The 19,629-nt window shown below is 47.9% G+C and overlaps 1 protein-coding gene across 1 annotated transcript in view; it reads right to left on the reverse strand.

Annotated features, from left to right (window-relative positions):
• The window catches only part of LOC138292459 (myomegalin-like), a 1,643,599-nt gene that overhangs the window by 1,431,727 nt on the left and 192,243 nt on the right, over positions 1 to 19,629 (reverse strand). The window contains exons 5-6 of the mRNA XM_069231077.1: positions 11,352 to 11,489; positions 304 to 483 (exon numbers count right to left, since the gene is read on the reverse strand). Coding sequence (XP_069087178.1) covers positions 304 to 483; positions 11,352 to 11,489 — 318 coding nt within the window. The remainder of the gene's footprint in view (positions 1 to 303; positions 484 to 11,351; positions 11,490 to 19,629) is intronic.

Genomic DNA, 19,629 nt, shown 5'->3' on the forward strand with positions numbered 1-19,629 from the left:
GTGTTATGAAACATGGCATGTCGATAATGTGGCACAAAGTAAGCACACTGTTGTTCGTTTAGGACAAGATTATATGAAAGCAGGATAATTTAAGCACAAAGAGCATTTATGGCAGGCGTAAATCCCACATTTGTTTGTAAATCATTTACATTTTCAGAGGACACATTCTTTTTTATAGGTGCAAATCCATGTGTGCCCTAAAAAAAGATCTGGGAATGAGCACCAGCAGTGGATGTCTGAAGATGTAGTCACAGTGAGCACATTAATGGTAATAATACATCAAAGAACGAATGCAAGTCTGACCTCAAGTTCTTTGTGCCGGTCATGCAGATATGCCTGTAGCTGCTCAATGAACCCCTCCCTCTCATTTAAGGATTTGCTGTATTTCACTTCCATTTCTTGCTTCAACAACTGGAGATGTTTCAAGGCTGTGGAAATCTGTTGTATTTCAAGGTCTTTCAATCTGAGTGTGCTGTTCAAACTCTGCCACACACAAGAATACGATACAAGTTATTTCACAATAATATTTTCAGAGACAACCTTTATAATATCCACAAGACAACACAAAAAAATTGTTACTGCAAAAAAGGGGGGCTTTCCTAACTTAAAAAATATGCATTTGTAAATCTCGAACAACCAGCAGCATTGATAAACTTCAGGTTTATTGTATACTGAAATACACCTCATAAGAATATTTGCTCAAGCAAAGTTTCTTGAAGAGCTGGAAATGTAATCACTAAGAAAATGTCTAAACAGATATATATGTACTAAAAATAAATATATATAAGTGCCGCTAAAAGGCATACCGACTGATTAATGGCCCGATTTACATCTTGGAGCTAGCGATCCCGCTACCGGTTTTCTGTTGGAAAACCAGTCCACCACCTAGGCGGTCTGTCCACCGTTATATAGATATCAACAGGACCATGTTCAAAACACCACCCAAGTCCTGCCAACTCCGATATGAGCCACAGCGATGGCAGTTTTGGGAATAGGGGCTGATGGCGGGACTCCAGTCACCTTTACCATCAAGCAGATTTGGATGTGCCTTACTACCAAGCCTGCATCTGTGGCGGGATGACCTCCACACCTGAGCTGGTGGATTGGAGGGGGGGAATGGGCACAAAAGCTACCTTTTTCCACATTTCCACTTCAGTTTTTGGACTGGACACAACTGGACGTCACCTGCTGTCGCTGCTGCCACTTGACCACGGAGGACACACAACCCCGCCATCGCCGGATTCAAAGGTAGAGATACTGCATGTACTGTGTACATTGGGTGGGCACTGCACATGGGGGCGTGGCCAACCATCGAAGATGGTGGCAGCATAATTCCTAGTGCTCCATATTAAGGCCAGGCATTCCACCTCATAAACCCCCACAATAGTGTCATCCCGCTCTAATGGTTGCGGTGCTACCGCCCTCCCGTACCCCGCTGATTATTGTAGCCCTCTGGACCCACCAATTGTGTCAGAGAGCCGCGCTGTGAAGTTGGGCCATCTGGGCCAGGGTGGTGAAATGGCTGCCTAACGACTGGTGAGCGCTACTGGCCCTGCAATTGAAAGCGTTAGCACTGTGAGAAGGTGGGGAAAGCTCAAGCGACAATTAGTGCCCCTAGTGAGAGAGGGCTGCGGCCGTAGTGGGACAGGCCGTACGGCACAAGATCTGAGCCTGCTTGTTGGGCGCCCCCAACAAAGACTTTTGGCGTCCTGTTGTAGCCGGGGCAACAGGCTTGATAGGGGGCCCTGGGTGCCGCGCTGGGCGTTTCCTTGCAGACTGGCAGATGCAAGGATGGATGACATGAGCTGTGGCCACATTGGGAGACTCGCTGTGGAGCAGCTATGGCCCGGACGGCGGGCCTGGTACAGGAGCACCGGTGTCTGGCTGTGCCTCACAGCCTCAAGGCACTAGAAAATTGAAGATCACCCTGGGGTGAGACCTCACAGTGCACCCCCGGGGTCTGACTGTGCCCTTGTACACCCCCCTCCCTGACTGGAAGAACTAGGTTGCTAAGGGGTGCCTCCTCTCCCCCACATCCCCTCCGCCTTCACTAGCCTGAATAAATGCTGGGGGCCCTCCCATAGGACTTACTGCCATACTGAAGCAAAGCTGCGATGGGGAGGGCCCACCAAGCGTAGACCTTTCTGGAATATCCACTGGCAATAAGACTCTGGCTGGCTGGTGATTAACTGAGTCCCCCGGGACTACTCGGTGTAGGTAATCCACTGTGATCGCCAGGAAAAGCTACGACCATGAGATGGGCTCCTCCTTCTCAGCATCCTGAACACTAAGAGCAGTCATCAGTGACTTCCAGTGTTTGGAACCAGCTGTCCAGCTCCAGGGCGACGACATCAAGGAACTGAGGGCAGAGGGCTTCTCTTCACACCAGTGAGTTAAGGACCTGACGCAGCGACACCACAACCTGTATCATATTCATACCTTGAAGTTAACTCCTCCTTTGCTCGGAGAAAGCTGGGACAGCCTGATCATCATAATGGGTCGCACTAAATCTGCCTCAGGTGGACGAGATGCCCAGTCCTGCTGCGGTCCACTCCTTCAGAAGATTTACTGACCCGACTCCGGAGGACTGTATCCACCCCACAGACATAACCCACCAGATGGACAAATTAGACATTATCCTTGAGGAAATCAGAGACTCTTGAGTCTCACTTGAGCAATGTTTGGGAACCATCACGGCAGACATCACTCTTCATAAAGATTACCAGGGCAAACTGGCTGAGAAAGTCAAGACAAACAAACAACTGTTATCCACTATAACTTCAAATCAAGGTAAACACTCCGCGCACATTGCACAACTGCATAAACAAGTGTTGTGCCTGCAAGACTGGATAGAAGACGCGGGGGGAGATCACATAGGAATAACTTTTGCATAATTGAAGGCCTGGAAGAAATGGAGGGCCCCACCTCACTTAATTCTGTATGTAATGGAGATGGCGCAAGCATTCCACCTTTAAAGAAATCAAAAAAGGCTTGTGAGCGATCGGTCTGAAGCATTATCTGAGATTCCCAGCCAGGCTTAAAATAATCCACGAGCAATGGCCCTTTTTTTTTTTTTTACCTACAAGATGAGGCATGTGAGTGGCTGGACAGGCAGTTTCCGGACTCTGCTGGACTGAAACTACGGAAGACTAACTTGCCCAAACCACACAGGGCCCCCCAGAAACGCAAGACGATCTGCCACGAAAACAGCCCCCACTCCACAACAGGCCCTGGAGGACTGACAAAAATCAATACGTTCTGAAAACTCCTTGAGACTTTCAAAGAAACCTAGCAGTACAAGCTCCTCATGTGGCACTGTTTCTCAGTCTCAGAGTCAATCAGTAGCATGACTTTATTTCCTACGATCAATCCACAAATGTCACATGACTATCTAATCAAAGGGGAAAAAGAGCAATATAAACAACCCTTTTCTCTACTACAGACTCCAGATTGCTGCACGTAATGTATATGAGCATTGAGGGGGCTCAGAGGGGTGGCGGTTTGGACTCTTATTTCTTGGCCGAATGTTGAATGTATACATGAGGCCACCCCTTTTTCTTGGGATGCCTGACTGACGCCTTACTTGTGTACTACTGGGGGTTTACTGATTCAGCACACTTACGTGTAAATTATGGGCACTGGGCCCAGATGACCTGGATGCTAGGTTCAAACGCTCATTCCTTACACCTCCTAGGAACACGGCCTTAAGTGGCACTACCAACCAATGCAGAAGCACTTATCTTATTATTAGTTGATAAGTTCTGGCTGGTTTAATAGTTTAGTCCAACAAATGGTTTTTAATGGACCGAGAATTTGTTACCTTTTTTTGGGGGGATGGACATGCACAGTTTCTCACCGTCACCGATTATTATGAAAGGAGGCGTATGTTAATGAATGTGGGAGCATGGGCTTGGAGGAGAGGAATTCTCATATTGTTAGGAAAGATGCAATGCACACTAAAGGGATACAATATAATCACATGGAATGTGCACGACTGGGCTCAGTATATAAAAGGCATAAAGTACTTGTGCAATTGAACAGGCATCGAGCACATAGGCCCTCATCCTGACCTTGGCGGGCGGCGGAGGCCGTCCGCCAAAGTCCCGCCGTCAGGTTACCGTTCCGCGGTCGAAAGACCGCGGCGGTAATTCTGACATTCCCGCTGGGCTGGCGGGCGGCCGCCTTCAGGCCGCCCGCCAGCCCAGCGGGAAAGAGGCTTCCACGATGAAGCCGGCTCGGAATCGAGCCGGCGGAGTGGAAGCTGTGCGACGGGTGCAGTTGCACCCGTCGCGTATTTCACTGTCTGCGCAGCAGACAGTGAAATACATTTAGGGGCCCCTGCAGTGCCCATGCCAGTGGCATGGGCACTGCAGGGGCCCCCAGGGGCCCAGCGACCCCCCCTACCGCCATCCGGTTCCCGGCGGGCGGACCGCCGGGAACTGGATGGCGGTAGGGGGGGTCGGAATCCCCTCGGCGGCGCAGCAAGCTGCGCCGCCTTGGATGATTCCAAGGGGCAGCGGAAAACCGGCGGGAGACCGCCGGTTTTCCTGCACTGACCGCGGCCGAAGCGCCGCGGTCAGAATGCCCTGCGGGGCACCGCCGGTCTGTCGGCGGTGCTCCCGCCGACCCTGCGCCGGGGTTAGAATCACCCCAATAGTGTTCTTACAAGAGACTCACGTCACAACACAAGAAGCTCAAAAAATGTGCGGAAATTGGCAGGGACAACTGTACCACACATTCTATTCTGCCTTTGCACGAGGCAACGACTGTATGGCTCTGAGCTAGTGTGCTATTCACGGTCTTGGTAACTAGGATAGACGCGCAGGGTCGTTATGTTTTGCTGCGGGATAGCCTCAATGGGGAGCCTATTGTGCTGGGTTGCATATATGCACCCAATAAAGAACAGGATACATACTGGTCCCGGCTACCCTCAGCCACAGTAGAATGGTCAGACTACCCTTGGCTGTTGGGTGGTGACTTTAAAGCGATCATTGATACCTTCTTGGGCCGCTCCCACCCCTCTATGCCAGGTACAGTCTTGGTGCGCCAAGCAAAGGCACTGAGAAACTGGATAACTGGCTGGGACCTGCTGGATGTTTGGTGTGAGAGGCACGTAGGAGACAGGGAATACTCCTTTTACGTCCCCCTCATGCATTACGATCATGTTGAGATAGAATCCTATGTCTGGCAAACCTACAATCCTTCCTAAAGGAGACTACGTATCTGGGAAAGACAATATCCGATCGTAACCCTCTAGAGGTGACGCTTTCCTGGGGCCACATATTGACACTGATTCCAACCTGGCATCTGCAACCGATCCAATTGGAAGACACTGTATTCAGGGAGACACTTGCAACCACACTAGATACATATTCCCTCAATAATGAGGGCACCGTTTCCTCCTCGTTGACGGAGTGGAAGGCCTTCAAGGTGGTGATTCGAGGCACCTCTATCGCCAGGTGGGAGGCTGAACGGGACCTTTCATGTATAGAAGGCAAACTTAATGCATTAGAAAAGGTGGCAGAGGAAAACATTGAAGCTTTACATGCATTACAGAAAGCCCGTTTCACACATGCCCATCTCCTTGAACGTCTCCGCGTCATAGATTATCACACTTATATGTAAAAGAGGCAAGCAGAAGTGGACAAATCAGGGACGCTTCTAGCACGCTTGATACAACCATCTCTCTCACCCACCCCAATACGGTCCATCAATAACCCTCCCCAGGGGGTGATCACTACACAGAGCGGGAACAATGAAGCTGTTAGGGATTTCTTTATCAAACTGTATACTGCCCTAGATTCCCCAGACCTGCAGATGTCATTACGTTTCTTGACCAGATCACACTACCTAGAGTAGCTGTTGAGGATAAGGAGACCCTCTGGGCTCCGATCTCAGGTAACGAGATGAAGGGGCCATAGGAGAATAAGCCAGAAACAAAACACCTAGCTTGGATGGACTACAAGTCGACTTTTATTCCACCTACTCAGCAATATTAATCCCGACGTTGGAAATACTCTACAATGCCTCGTTAGATGCAGGTACTCTCCCAGCTACCACCGGGGAGGCATTGGTTACCTCCCTCTTGAAGCCTGGCACACCTCCCTCTGAACTCTCCTCATACATGCCTCTGTCTATTCTAAACACAGAATATAAAATCTTGAGCAAAATTCTTGCCCGGAGTCTGCTCCCTCTGCTCCTGCACCTTTTACACATAGACCACTGCGATTTCGTCCCCGGTCACAGCACTTCTTTAAATATACACAAACATTTTAATATAATGGGAGCAGCGCGGCAGAACTATCCATATGCGAGCTGCGTATCACTAGATGTCCATCAAGCTTTTGACGCTCTGGAATGGGATTTTATGTTAACAGTCCTGGCACGGTATGATATACGCCAGGCATGTACCCGATGGGTATATCTCTTATACTCACAGCCCCTGGCAAGAGCCAGGACTTGTGGGCTGATTTCACAATCCTATGATGTTTATCGTGGGACCAGGCAAGGTTGCCCTTTACCGCACTATTATTTGTGCTGGCAACAGAACCTAAAGCACAACAGCTCTGGCAGAGCTCCTCAAGTTGAGGAATACACTCCATACCTCTGTACGCCAATGATATATCATCCTTTACCTCGTGGACCTCCGAAGGGGATTGGGAGGAATCATCCAAGTACTTAATACATTAGGATGGATGCCCGGCCTTCACATTAATATAGACTAGGGTCTTGTGCCTTCTTCTTTTCCCCCACTCCAGTGAACCTCAGGCTGCGCCTTGGCCAAGCAGACCTCCAGGTTGCATCTCACACATTACGATACTTTGGTGGACAGGTGTACTGGGAACCTTCAGATCTACTGGAGGGTAACCTCATCCGAGCGATTAACTTACTCAAAACACAATAGCTTTCTGGATCATCTTGCCTTTGTCTGATGCAGGTTATTGTTTCCATTTCGAAAATGGTTATGCTTTCAAGGATATTGTATTATTTTACAAACCTTCTAGTAATAATACCAGCATGGATGTTTTGATTGCTTAACCGCAGGTTGGTGGAACTTGCATGGGGTTCTAGATGCCCGCAGAATTAGCCTCCCCCGATTGCAATTGCCGTTGGTTGGTGATGGAGTGGGAGCCCCAGAACTTCAAGGCCTATTGTCTCGCAGGACAACTACAGTGGCTGTCTTACTGGCTCGCTGGGGACAAACCACTGCCTGTGGCATAGGAAGTCACCCCTCTAGCAGGCCTTTCAACCCTAAGGCAGGGTGCACTATACCACAGGTAAGGGCATAATTGCATGAGCAATATGCTCCTACAGTGTCTAAGTCCATTCTTGGACATTCTAAGTACACTGTAGCCATACTGAGTATATGGTTTGGGAGTTTGTCATTACGAACTCCACAGCCCCATAACGGCTTAACTGAATACTGGGAAGTTTGGTATCATAATTCTTAGCACAATAAACCCACACTGATGCCAGTGTGGGATTTATGGAAAAATGCACCCAGAGGGCATCTTAGAGATGCCCCCTGCATGTTAGCCAAACTGCTAGTGCAGGACTGACCAGTCGGTGCCAGCCTGCCACTTTCAGACAAGTTTTTGACCACATGGTGTGAGAGCCTTTGTGCTATCGCTGGCCAGAAACAAAGCCTGTCCTGAGTGGATGTGCTTCACACCTCCCCCGTACAGGAACTGTAACACCTGGTGGTGAGCCTCAAAGGCTCACGCCTCCTGTTAGAGTGCCCCAGGGCACTCCAGCAGTGGAGTTGCTCGCCCCCAGACAAAGCCCCACTTTTGGCAGCAAGCCCAGCTGGAAAATTAGGGAAAGCGAGGAGGAGTGACCACCCCAGCTAGGACTACCCCTAAGGTGTCCAGAGGCGAGGTGACCCTCCACACCCCCGCCCACATAGTCCGCTATCTTAGTTTGGAGGACAGGGATCAATAGGATTAGGCTTGTGTCCCCCTCCACAAAGGGAGTGGACACAAGAAAGGTGTAGCCACTCTCAGGGACAGTAGCCATTGGCTACTGTCCTATGACCCCTGTAATGCCCCTAAATCCAGGATTTAAGGGTTCCCTGAACCCAGTTCATCAGATTCCTGGCAACCTCACAAGAAAGAAGGACTGTTAAGCTGAAAACCCAGCAGAGAAGAAGGAAGACGAAAACTGGCTTGGTCCCAGCCCTACCTGACTGTCTCAAGCTGCAAAAGCCCTGCAAAAAAAAGTGACGCATCCTTTGGGTCTAACGACCTCTGCCAAGGATCCAGAGGACTGCCTGCATCACAGAGGATCGAGTACTCCCGTGGGCAGCGGCCCTGTCCATGAAGAATCTACATCTAAGGACTCCAATAGCTTCCCCGGATCCACGAGTCCTGACCAATCAGCACCCAACGCCCATGGCCCATGTCCAGGTGGCCCAACCAACTAGAGAGGATCCTCAGGCGATCCAGAGCAAGTGCCCACCCTGGGGTGACCTCTCCTGTCATCCACAACGACACCTGCAGTGTGAATCCAGAGGACCCCCTGACCGCAACAGCACCGGGTGAAGATACCCGCCGCCAAAAGGTGCACTGCACCCCCAGCCCCCTGACCTTGGGAAACCCGACTTCCAGTGCAGCATCGTTCAAGCAGGCAGCTCTCCTACTTGTCCAGCTTGTGGTTTTCTGGAACCAACCCCCTAGACACAGCCTGCAGAATCTAAGTGACCCTTGGAGTCCCCTCATAGGAAAGCATTGGGAGCCCGATACTGTATTTGCACTCTGCACCCGGCCGCCCCTGCGCCTCTGAGGGTGTGTGTTTGGTGCTTGCCTGTGACCCCCCTTCCCTGGTCTCCTCTAAACCCCCCAGATCTGCCCGGCGAAGACACAGGTACATACCTGACAGCAGATCTGAAACAGAGTGCCCCAGTATCCATAGGAGCCCATGTTGCCTCAGCTTTGACCTCTGCACCCAGCTGGCCCCATGTTGCTGGTGGTGGGTGTTTGGGGCTAACTTGAATCCCAACCTGTGGACTTCCTAACCCCTGGAGACTGGAACTGTAAGTTGTGTACTTACCTTCAAAACGTACTAACTTTTCTTCCCTCCAGGAACTGTTTCTGAAAATTGAAGTGTCAACTTTTAAAACAGATTATTGCCATGTATTCAAAAACTGTACAACTTGCCGACTCCAATAAAAGTAATATTAATACATATGTGAAATACTTATTTATTGATGTACTTACCTGCAACGTGAATCTTGGGGTTCTAGAAATAAATTAACAAAAGATATTTTTGCAATATAAAACAATTGGTCTGGAGTTAAGTCATTGAGTGTATGCTTTCTCTATTGTCTGTGTACAACAAATGCTTTGCACTACCCTCTGATAAGCCTAAGGGCTCGACCACACTGCCACAAAAGAAAGATTTAGTATTATCTACTTTAGCCTCTGTTAAGCCTCTGGGGAACCCCTGGACTCTTGCACACTATATCTCATGTTGATATAGTATATACAGAGCCAGCTTCCTACAATCCCAAAAATGTATTTCGTAACACAAGATTCAAGCTCATACAGCTTTGCCCTGAGCTTACCCCCTACTGGATGGGTATAGCTATAAAAATGTCAGATATTACAGATTTAAACCGATGGAACACCCCCATACCATGCCCATTGGGGTTACACCCCAGGCCCTGGGGATCCAAAGTAGTGCTTAAATTTGATAACTTGGCCCTACTACTAGCAAGGAGATTAATCACAAGAAATTGGCCCCCCCAACTGTCCTTTTGGCAGGAGGAGATGGAGCACTGGGAACTAGCTGAGAGAGTAGCCTTGCACAGGAAGGAATACAGGCGCCTCTGTAAAAGACCCATTTCGCTTGAATGGGATGCACTGATGGAATCCCTCAAAGCACAGGGTACAGAGCCCGAAACTGAGACTCAGACAACTATAGTCACAAAAACTCAACACAAGTTCAAACCACCCCCGCGCACAAGACCTCTGCATTTATTCACCCGCTCGACTCCACAAAGTCCTTCTTTTATGCCTCCCTAATAGCAAAAAGACATGTGATTATACTCTCTTAGGTGGTGGGTTTGGTTAATTAGAAAGTGGGAGGGGGGATTGGGATGTTTAGAAGGTGAAATTATTGGAATAAATGACAAGGTGCCCGATACGATACACAAGATGTTAATACCTCTGACATGCATATGTCAGGAATACATTTGTGTCAGTGATCGATGGGGACACACTGGTACAGGACACATACTGCACACATACACAAATGTTACTGTGGTGTCAGTGTTCATTGCCAAATGAATGGTGGCATCACAATAACAATGGCATCACACGTCAGCATGTCTATGTGGGCACACTGTAAGTGAATCTGTACCTGTGATATTGTGTGTGCATATGCATGTGTATGTGAGACTGGATTGGCTGGTCGATTTGAAGGCAGCTGAGTGGGTGATGTGGTTGTGTCAGTATGTATGCCACGTGCATTCAGGTGTGTTTTGTGTGGTGGTCGTTGTTGTGATGTGTGCAACTGTGCCTTTGTGAGCATGTGTTTGTGTAGATGGGTGTGTCATTGTGTTGGTTGTTGTGTTGTATGTGTGTGTATTATCAATAGTGTGTGTTGTGTCATGGATGTCTGGTAATGTGTGTTTTCTGCATGTAGATGTGATGTTGTCGTTGAATGGCAATGGATAATAGTGTGTATGTTGTGTGTTGTGAAAGTGGACACATATGGCTAAGGTACAGTGTGAGTGTGTCACTTACCTCTATGTGATAGCCGCTGACATTTTACAATGCCCAGTGACTTTCACAATGGTCTCCTGCTGTCAGCAATCCTCCGCCATAGTCCACCTGCAGGGCTGTAACATCTAAATAAGGTCGACGTGAAATCGCCAGCCTGAAGGCTAGGAAGAGCTTTCTGTCCTGGCAGTCTGCAGCTCAGCCACAATACATCCATGTGTAGAACACTTGACGATGTTTTTGAGGCTGCCACTGCGGAGAATTGGAGGTATGACCGCCGAGATCTAAATCAGGCCCATTAGGAGTCTCGTAGCAGGCAAAAAAGATATTGCAGGGAATCTAAAGTGACAAGCAATGGACAGAGTTTCACACGAAGTTGTCTCTCTTTCGAAATCCTGCTTTGGGACTTGGAGGGTAATTGAATAATAATAAGTCTATTTAGGGCAATGTGCACTTCTTACTTGGTGCCTAATAATTACTAGCATAGAAAATAGACACTAGAACAAGCGTCTAAGTCATTCATTTGAAAACAATATATTGGGTAATCTATGGTTCATTTACAAGGGCCACAAGGTGTGTGTCTAGCACTCACTAAACACTAAAAAAGTACAAATGAGTACTGTAACATACATTGATGGTCACCTCATTGCATGACAGGACATTTCGTAGCTGCTGAAGGTCGTGTTCTTTTTCTCTCAAGGCTAACTGCAAACGGTGTAGCTTGTCCTCCCTCTCTTCCATAGCGCTGTACTTTTCATCAATGGCCCGCTAAATGAGAAACAAAAAAAACACAGAATTGACTGCAAAGTGTGAAATACACAGCAAATGAGAAGAGTTGTTAAACAACAAAGCTAAAATGCAAGACATTATTATGTCAATCAGTAAGCATGATTTATCCTAATCAAATATCTTGTAAGGTTATTTACCTTGTAAGCATCTGTGCTTCCCATGTAGTGCTGTAGGTTCACTTACTCTGCATAATCCTGCCATCTAGTGTTGGGATCGGACTGATGCAACTTGTTTTGCTTTGAAGAAGTCTTTCGGGCAATGAGAGCTCAGTGAATCCTCCTCTGGTATGGAATGTGCATGGGCATCAACATCATTGTTAGATTGTTTGCCGCATAGTGGGTGAGAGTAGTTATGACGTAGTAAGTTGGATAGGATAGTGGCCATGCTTGTAGTGTAAATAATAATGTAGGCTGAAGATAATGCAGCAAGCACTGACTTCCATTGACAAGGGTAGGCGCATGTGAATCTAAACCACTAAATGTGACAAACAGATCATTACAAGCTAAGTCCTACAATCCATTTGCAACAGGTGTGGCTGTAGATACACATCTGTTACAACTGTAAAGGAATACCCCTATAATTGGTAGCTAGCCAGTGATTGGTGCAGATGTCTGAAACAAAGTCCTTGGGATAGTTTGAACTTCTCCAGCCTATTGCCTTACAAGAATGTCCACATGGTAATACTTTGTGAAGGTGTCAGCTAAGAGTATGTTCCCAAGAAAAGCCATAGTGGTGCCCTGGTTGTGGGCAGAGTGAGACCTGGAGGAGTAGGTAGGGCTCCTTTGGCTGTAAGGTAATAAGCTTGGATACATTTAACAATTTATCTGTCTATACTTGCCTTAGATATAGAATGACCTTTATGAGCCAGTGCGAAGGCAACATAAGACTGCTGTGGATTATGAAAGGGCTTGGTCCTATCTAAGTAATACATGAGAGCATGATTAAGGTAAAGTTTGTGAAGTGCACTCTCTGCTACTACATCAGGCTGGGGAAAGAAGACTGGAACCTCAATTGTCTGGTTAAGGCGGAAAAGGGACAGCACCTTAGGCATGAATTTGGGGTTGATTCTAAGAACAAACCTCTCAATGTGGCCTGGAAAAAGACCATTATAGTGTGAAAGCCTGTCGTTCACTGATATATCTAAGGAACTGTAAGCTACCAAAAAAACTCGACTTTCCAGGAGAGAAACCTGAAAGGGCAAAAAATGCAGAAGGGAGGTCCCATGAGTCTGGTGAGGAAAATGTTCAGGTTTCAGACTGGTGCTGCTGGCACTCTTGGTGGGATGACAGGTTTAACGCCCTCCCTGAAGGATTTAATAACAGGGATATTAAAGACTGAGTAGTGTTCTCTGTTTTGCATGTATGCAACAATATAGGCTCGGTGCAGCCCAACAGAGGTGTAAGCTAGTCATGACTTTTGTAAATGAAAGAGGCAGCAGATGATGTCTTTTGTCATAGGTGTAAGAGTGTTTATATGGATAAGAATACAGTAATGAACAGACTTTTTCAACTTAGCAGCATTACAAGTGCATCTGTTAGATCTAAGGGCTTCCCTCAGTATGCCTATGCACTCTTGAAGCAAGTTGAGATAAGTGAATTCTGGGACTTCAGAAGCCACAGTGCTAGGTTAACAAGTCTGGGGTGTGGGTGTCTGACTCTGCTTGGTTTTGTGTTAGGTCTGGCCTGTTTAGAAGCTTTTCATTTGGGGCGATGAATAGCTCAAGAACGCTTGAAAACCATGATTGTCTGGCCCTTGTGGGAGCTGCCAGGGTGAGGGTGGGGATGTTTGCTGCAGTTTTATTTCCACTTACGGAAGAAGTGGGAGAGGAGGAAAAGCATATGAAAAGATCACTGACCTATTTATACACAAAGCATGCACAAGGACTGGAGGTGTGGAAACCTAGAGGGTAAGCTTGGGCATTAAGCATTTTCGAACCTGGCAAGGAGGCCTATTTCTGGAGCCACCACTAACAAAAGTAAGGGAGTAGGACTTGTGGGTGGGGGTCCCACACGTGGACTTGTTTCTGCACAGTGCTGAACAGGTCTGCAAAGTCACTGTTCACCCTAGGAAGTACTCCACCAGAAGATGTACTTGGTGGTGGATTGCAAAAGCCAAATTTGCCACCTTACTGCTGACAGATGAGAAGAATGTGTGCAGCCTTGCTTTTGCAAGTAAAACATAGCAGTGATGTTGTCGATTCTCACCAGGGCCACCTTACCTTGTATGTCTGGGAGAAAAGCTTTAAAGGCTAGGGATATGGCTAAAAGATACAAACGACTGATGGTGAGAACCCGTTTATAAGGTGGCCACAGACACTAATCTATCACATCATTGAGGTCAGCCCCCCCCACCTGAGGACTGATGCATCTGTGGTAATGGTTGCCCGTGAGGCTGGGCCTTCGAAGGGCATGCCATGTGTCAGGTTGTTGCTGTTCCACCATTGCAAAGAGTGATGGATGCTTGCTTTTAATACTAGATATTCCCAGTTATCCTTTGCTAGTGACTAACGTGCAGAATGGAAATCTAGAAGCTGACGAATGAGAGACTTTTGTGCAGAACTATACCTAAATATGAGGCCATCATACCTAAGAGGCTGCTCAAAGTGTGCGAGGATGGTGTGGCTGAAAAAGAGACAATAGTTGCTGGAATGCCCACAACCTTTGCTCACTTCAGCAGACTTTGTCCGACACTGCACTGAGGACTGACCCCAGGAAGGGTGTGGCATTAAGTGGCTGGAGGTGACACTTGATGGTATTGAATGTAAAGCCCAATTTGTGGAGCAGGGAAATAGCAGCTTGGGTGTGGGCTAAGCAGTCTTGTTTGCTTGCACTCCTAATTAGTTAAAACATCTAAGTAAAGAAAGACATAAGTCCACCCCCTTCTGAACTGGGCAGCTACCACAGTTTTATTTGGTAAAAGTCATTAGGGTCTTGGTGACTGAAGGGCAACACTTTGAATTGGTAGGGCATCCTACGTAGCATGAAACAAAGGTAGCATTGATGGCCTGGATGGATGGGGATTTTAAAGTGGATTTCCTTCAGATCTACTGTGGCTATGAAGTCGCCTTCCTGCACCAGGGGGATGATAACATGTAGGGTGACCATGTAGAAATGTTCCTACAGGATGCATCTGTTGGGAGGCCTTAGATCGAGGATTGGCATGTAGGAGCTGGCCTTTTTAGGGGTGGGGAAGTACAAGGAGTAGGCACCTTTGCCCCGGTGTTGAGGGGGCACTGGCTCTTTGGCCCCTGTGAGAAGTAGTGCCTGGACTTCTTCTTGGAGTAGAAGATAATGTTCTGGGCTGAGGGTGTGATGTTTGGTGGGGTTGAGATAAGCTCAAGGCAGTAGCCGTGCTCAATGATGGATAGATTGCACCGGGCATTGGGGATTTCCTCCCAATTTGGAAGAAATCCCTGGAGCCTCCCTCCGACAGGAGTAGTGTGATCCAGGGATGTGGGGTGTAGGAAAGTAGCCTCTTTCTAGCTTGGTTACCTCCAATTTTGGCCTGTTTGTCAGAGTGTTTAACTGTGTTCACTGGGATCCTGCTAACCAGGACCCCAGTGACTGTGCTCTCTCCTCTACATTTGGTTGCTACTAACCCTTTCTTCCCACAATTGGCATACTGGTGCCCCCATGTAAGTCCCTAGTATATGGTACCTAGGTACCCAGGGCATGCAAAGGGTTCTGCAGGTCGGCCATTGCAGTCTGAGTGAATCGGGTGCATGCACCCAGTTTCACTACAGGTCACTGCAAGTCACCCATATGGTAGGCCCTTTCAGCCCAGGGCAGGGTGCATGCACATGCGTGTGAGGGCACACCTGCACTAGCAGAGGTGCCCTCACGAACTCCAGCGCCATTTTACTGGACTTCGTGAGTGCAGGGACGTCATTTTATATATGTACTAAACATAGGTCACTACCTTTATCCAGCTTCATAATATTAACTCCGAACCTGGGCATGTTTGGTATCAAACATGTTGGAATCATACCCCAATACTGTTGCAAGTATTGTAAGTATGATTCCTTCTTAGAGGACCCCCAGCATTGCTACCACCAGTCTTACAGGGTTTCTCGGGCAGCCCAGATGCTGCCACCCTTCAAATGGGTTTCTGCCCTCCTGCTGCTTGATCTGGACAACCCCAGGAAGGCAGAAAAAAGGATTTACTTTAGGAGATGAGGTAACACCCTCTCCCTTTGGAAACAGGTATGATTGGCTTTGGAGGAGTAGGTTCCCCAAGCCACTGGTTTTGCTTTGAAGGGCACATTTGGTGCCCTCTGTGCATAAACAAGTCCACACCGGTTCAGGGACCCCCCCCAGTCCCTGCTCTGGCGTGAAACTGGACAATGGAAAGGGGAGTGACCACTCCCCTGTCCATCACCACCGCAGGGGTGGTGCCCTGTGCTCCTCCAGAGGGTCCCTGGGTTCTGCCATCTTGATTCCAAGGTTGGTAGGGAACTCTGGGAACATCTGAGTGGCCAGGCCAGGCAAGTGATGTCAAAGGCACCCTCTGATAGGTGGTTACCTGGTTAGGTGGCCAAGCCCCCTCTTTGGGCTATACAGGGTCTTTCTCTGGGGTGGGTCCTCAGATTCGGCTTGTAAGATTATAGCAGGACTCCTCTGCAACCTCTGCTTCGACTTCTGGCCTCAGGAACCACAACTGGACCCTCCAGGAACCGACCAGCTGCCGATTCATGAGGAAGACTTCTGCAATACTGCATCCGGAACTCCTGTCAGCTTTGCAACATTTTACCGGCTGTGCATCCTCAGAAGACTGCAAATTTTCAGCTTGCACAAGAAGAAGGAATCTCCCTTGGGGTGAAGGCATCAATCCCCTGTAATTACAGGTAGCTGGATGCATCGACGACTGGTTCCGCAGATCTCCCCTCATCCTGAGTGGCGTGGGCCCTGAATCATGGGTGGTGGTCCGGACAGTCTCCCTTGGTCCCCTCTACCAGCTGTCGCACTTTGGTGGTAGTAAGTCCTTTCCACTCCACGCAAGACAGTATCCCCGTGCACTGCATCCTTTGCAGCTGCCAAGGCTTGTTTGCTTTACCTCCAAGGGGAACTTCAGGCGACGTGTAGCTCCAGCTCCCAGCACTTCCTCCTGCAACTCCTGGGCCTCTGCATGGTCCTCCGGCGACATGGAAACAACTTCTGTGGTGCTGCGTGGGCTGCTTCAGCAACTTCTGTGTCCCTGTCCTATGAGACACTTGTGGGTGCTGCCTCTGCTCCTTCTACGACGCGGAAGGTCCCCTATGACTCCCCTTCCTGGGTAAAGTCCTCCTGGGCATTGCTGGTCCCCGCAGCACCTCTTTACCCCCAACCGCAAATTTGTCTTTGCCAATACTTGTTGGTGGAAATCCTTCATGACACCCATCTGCAATCCAGCTTCCAGCATGGGACACCTTTTGCATGCACCAGGAACTCTTCTTCAGCTTCTGTTCTGCAGTGCTGACCTGCCTTCCTTCTTCGTCGACCAACTCCACAAGGTACCTCTGGGTGGGCAGTATCTCCCACTCCCCTTGGACTCCACAGACACTTCTAGACTTGTTCCACTCTCTCCACAGGTCTCCATCTTCGGTTTTCCAAGGCTGGTTTCTTGCTAGCTGCTCCGGGTGCATTATTTTTCTCCTTTTCTTCCTTTGGGGTGGTTTTAGAGAAATCCAGTGTTTTTCTCCTGCATTCCTGGTCGCTGGGGGGTACTACATTATCTATCTATGTGGTTTCCTAGTACTCCCAGCTCCCCTCTTCACGATGTACTTACCTAGGGGCCCTGCGTTCGCATTCCAGTTTCTTCGTATATGGTTTGGGCTCCCCTAGGGCTACTATTGCATATTGCTATTTTACACTGTTTTCACTTTTTATGTCTCTTACTGTTTATTAGCACACACACACACATATATGGAAAATGTCACTTACCCAGTGTACATCTGTTCGTGGCATTAGTCGCTGCAGATTCACATGCTGTGCACATCCCGCCATCTGGTGTTGGGCTCGGAGTGTTACAAGTTGTTTTTCTTCGAAGAAGTCTTTTCGAGTCACAAGACCGAGGGACTCCTCCCATTTCGACTCCATTGCGCATGGGCGTCGACTCCATCTTAGATTGTTTTCCCCGCAGAGGGTGAGGTAGGAGTTGTGTATGCTAGTAATAGTGCCCATGCAATGGAGTGAATGTGTATGTACATAATGAAGTTTAAAGTAATATATTTACAATTGTACAAATGTTTAAGATCTACTTCTAAACGGCTACAGGCTCCCGGGGAGGCGGGTGGGCGCATGTGAATCTGCAGTGACTAATGCCAAGAACAGATGTACACTGGGTAAGTGACATTTTCCGTTTGATGGCATGTGTAGCTGCAGATACACATGCTGTGCATAGACTAGTAAGCAGTTATCTCCCCAAAAGCGGTGGTTCAGCCTGTAGGAGTTGAAGTAGTTTGAAATAATGTTCTTAGTACAGCTTGACCTACCTGTTGCTTGTTGTTCAGTTAACACATCTACACAGTAGTGCTTGGTAAATGTATGAGGCGTAGACCATGTTGCTGCCTTACATATTTCGTTCATTGGAATATTTCCTAGAAAGGCCATGGTAGCACCTTTCTTTCTGGTTGAGTGTGCCTTTGGTGTAATAGGCAGTTCTCTTTTAGCTTTAAGATAGCAGGTTTGAATGCACTTAACTATCCATCTAGCAATGCCTTGTTTTGAAATTGGATTTCCTGTATGAGATTTTTGAAAGGCAATAATGAAAATGTCACTTACCCAGTGTACATCTGTTCGTGGCATCAGTCGCTGAGATTCACATGTTCTGCATTAGCTCGCCATCTGGTGTTGGGTCGGAGTGTTACAAGTTGTTTTTCTTCGAAGAAGTGTTTTCGAGTCACGGGACCGAGTGACTCCTCCTTCTGTGCTCATTGCGCATGGGCGTCGACTCCATCTTCGATTGTTTTCCCCGCAGAGGGTGAGGTAGGAGTTCTACTATAGTAATAGTGCCCGCGCAATGAAATGTGTAAGTATGTAGCTATTAAAGGTTTAAATAATATATATACAAATGTACAAAATTGAAGGTAACTTCTGAACTGCTACAGTCTTCCGGGGAGGTGGGTGGGCACATGTGAATCTCAGCGACTGATGCCACGAACAGATGTACACTGGGTAAGTGACATTTTCAGTTCGATGGCATCTGTCGCTGTAGATACACATGTTCTGCATAGACTAGTAAGCAGTTATTTCCCCATAAGCGGTGGTTTAGCCTGTAGGAGTAGAAGTTGTCTGAAATAGAGTTCTTAATACAGCTTGACCTACTGTAGCTTGTTGTGCGGATAGCACATCTATACAGTAGTGTTTGGTGAATGTGTGAGGCGTGAGGAAATTCGATTTTTAATACGATCGTATCGACCCGCCATTTTGTGGCCCGCCGCCATTTTATGTTGCCTTCACTCAGGCAGCACAGCGAACGAAGTCCATTCTGCCTTTTCTGCTTATTCTGCAACATGGTGTTCAAAACAGCCTTCTGCCTCTATCTTTACAAGGCTGGTATTAAGGTCTGACCGAGTACACTAATCCCTGTCTGGTTTTCTAATCCTTGTTTCAACTATCTGTAGGCTCACACTATTCTCCGCCGATCTTATCTTATCGTCTGGCCTTCGCTGTCCTTTGCTAGTATTCTCTCATTTCACAACTGTCCTCCAAACGCACACAAACTTATCGCACCACATGCAACTTCGTTGTGGATCGGTTAATGAATTAGTTCAAGGGAGGGGTGACAAACACAGCTGGAGGGGAGGCAACCTTAAGTCACTTGATACTTTGTTTTCCAATTCCTTCTATTGGTGCTGTCTTGTTTTCCGACATTTCTATTGGCTCTGTTCTATCTTTACATTATTCTTACTGGCTCCTTTCTATGTGTTCTGGGAGTGGATGTAGTTAATAAATGGTTTTTATACGGTATATAAGATTGTGCGCCACAAAGTAAAGTGGCAGTCTCCTGAGAACATACCTTGTGTACTTCTTGGACAACTGTACTAGCTGCAGCTAATAAAATCTGATCTTTTACGCCTGACAGAGTGTCCCGTGTCTCTGTTAGTTGAGGCAGGTGAATCCAAGGAGATTTCAGGCGTACC

The sequence above is a fragment of the Pleurodeles waltl genome, chromosome 4_2, assembly GCF_031143425.1.
Source record: "Pleurodeles waltl isolate 20211129_DDA chromosome 4_2, aPleWal1.hap1.20221129, whole genome shotgun sequence".
NCBI classification, from domain to species: Eukaryota; Metazoa; Chordata; class Amphibia; order Caudata; family Salamandridae; genus Pleurodeles; species Pleurodeles waltl.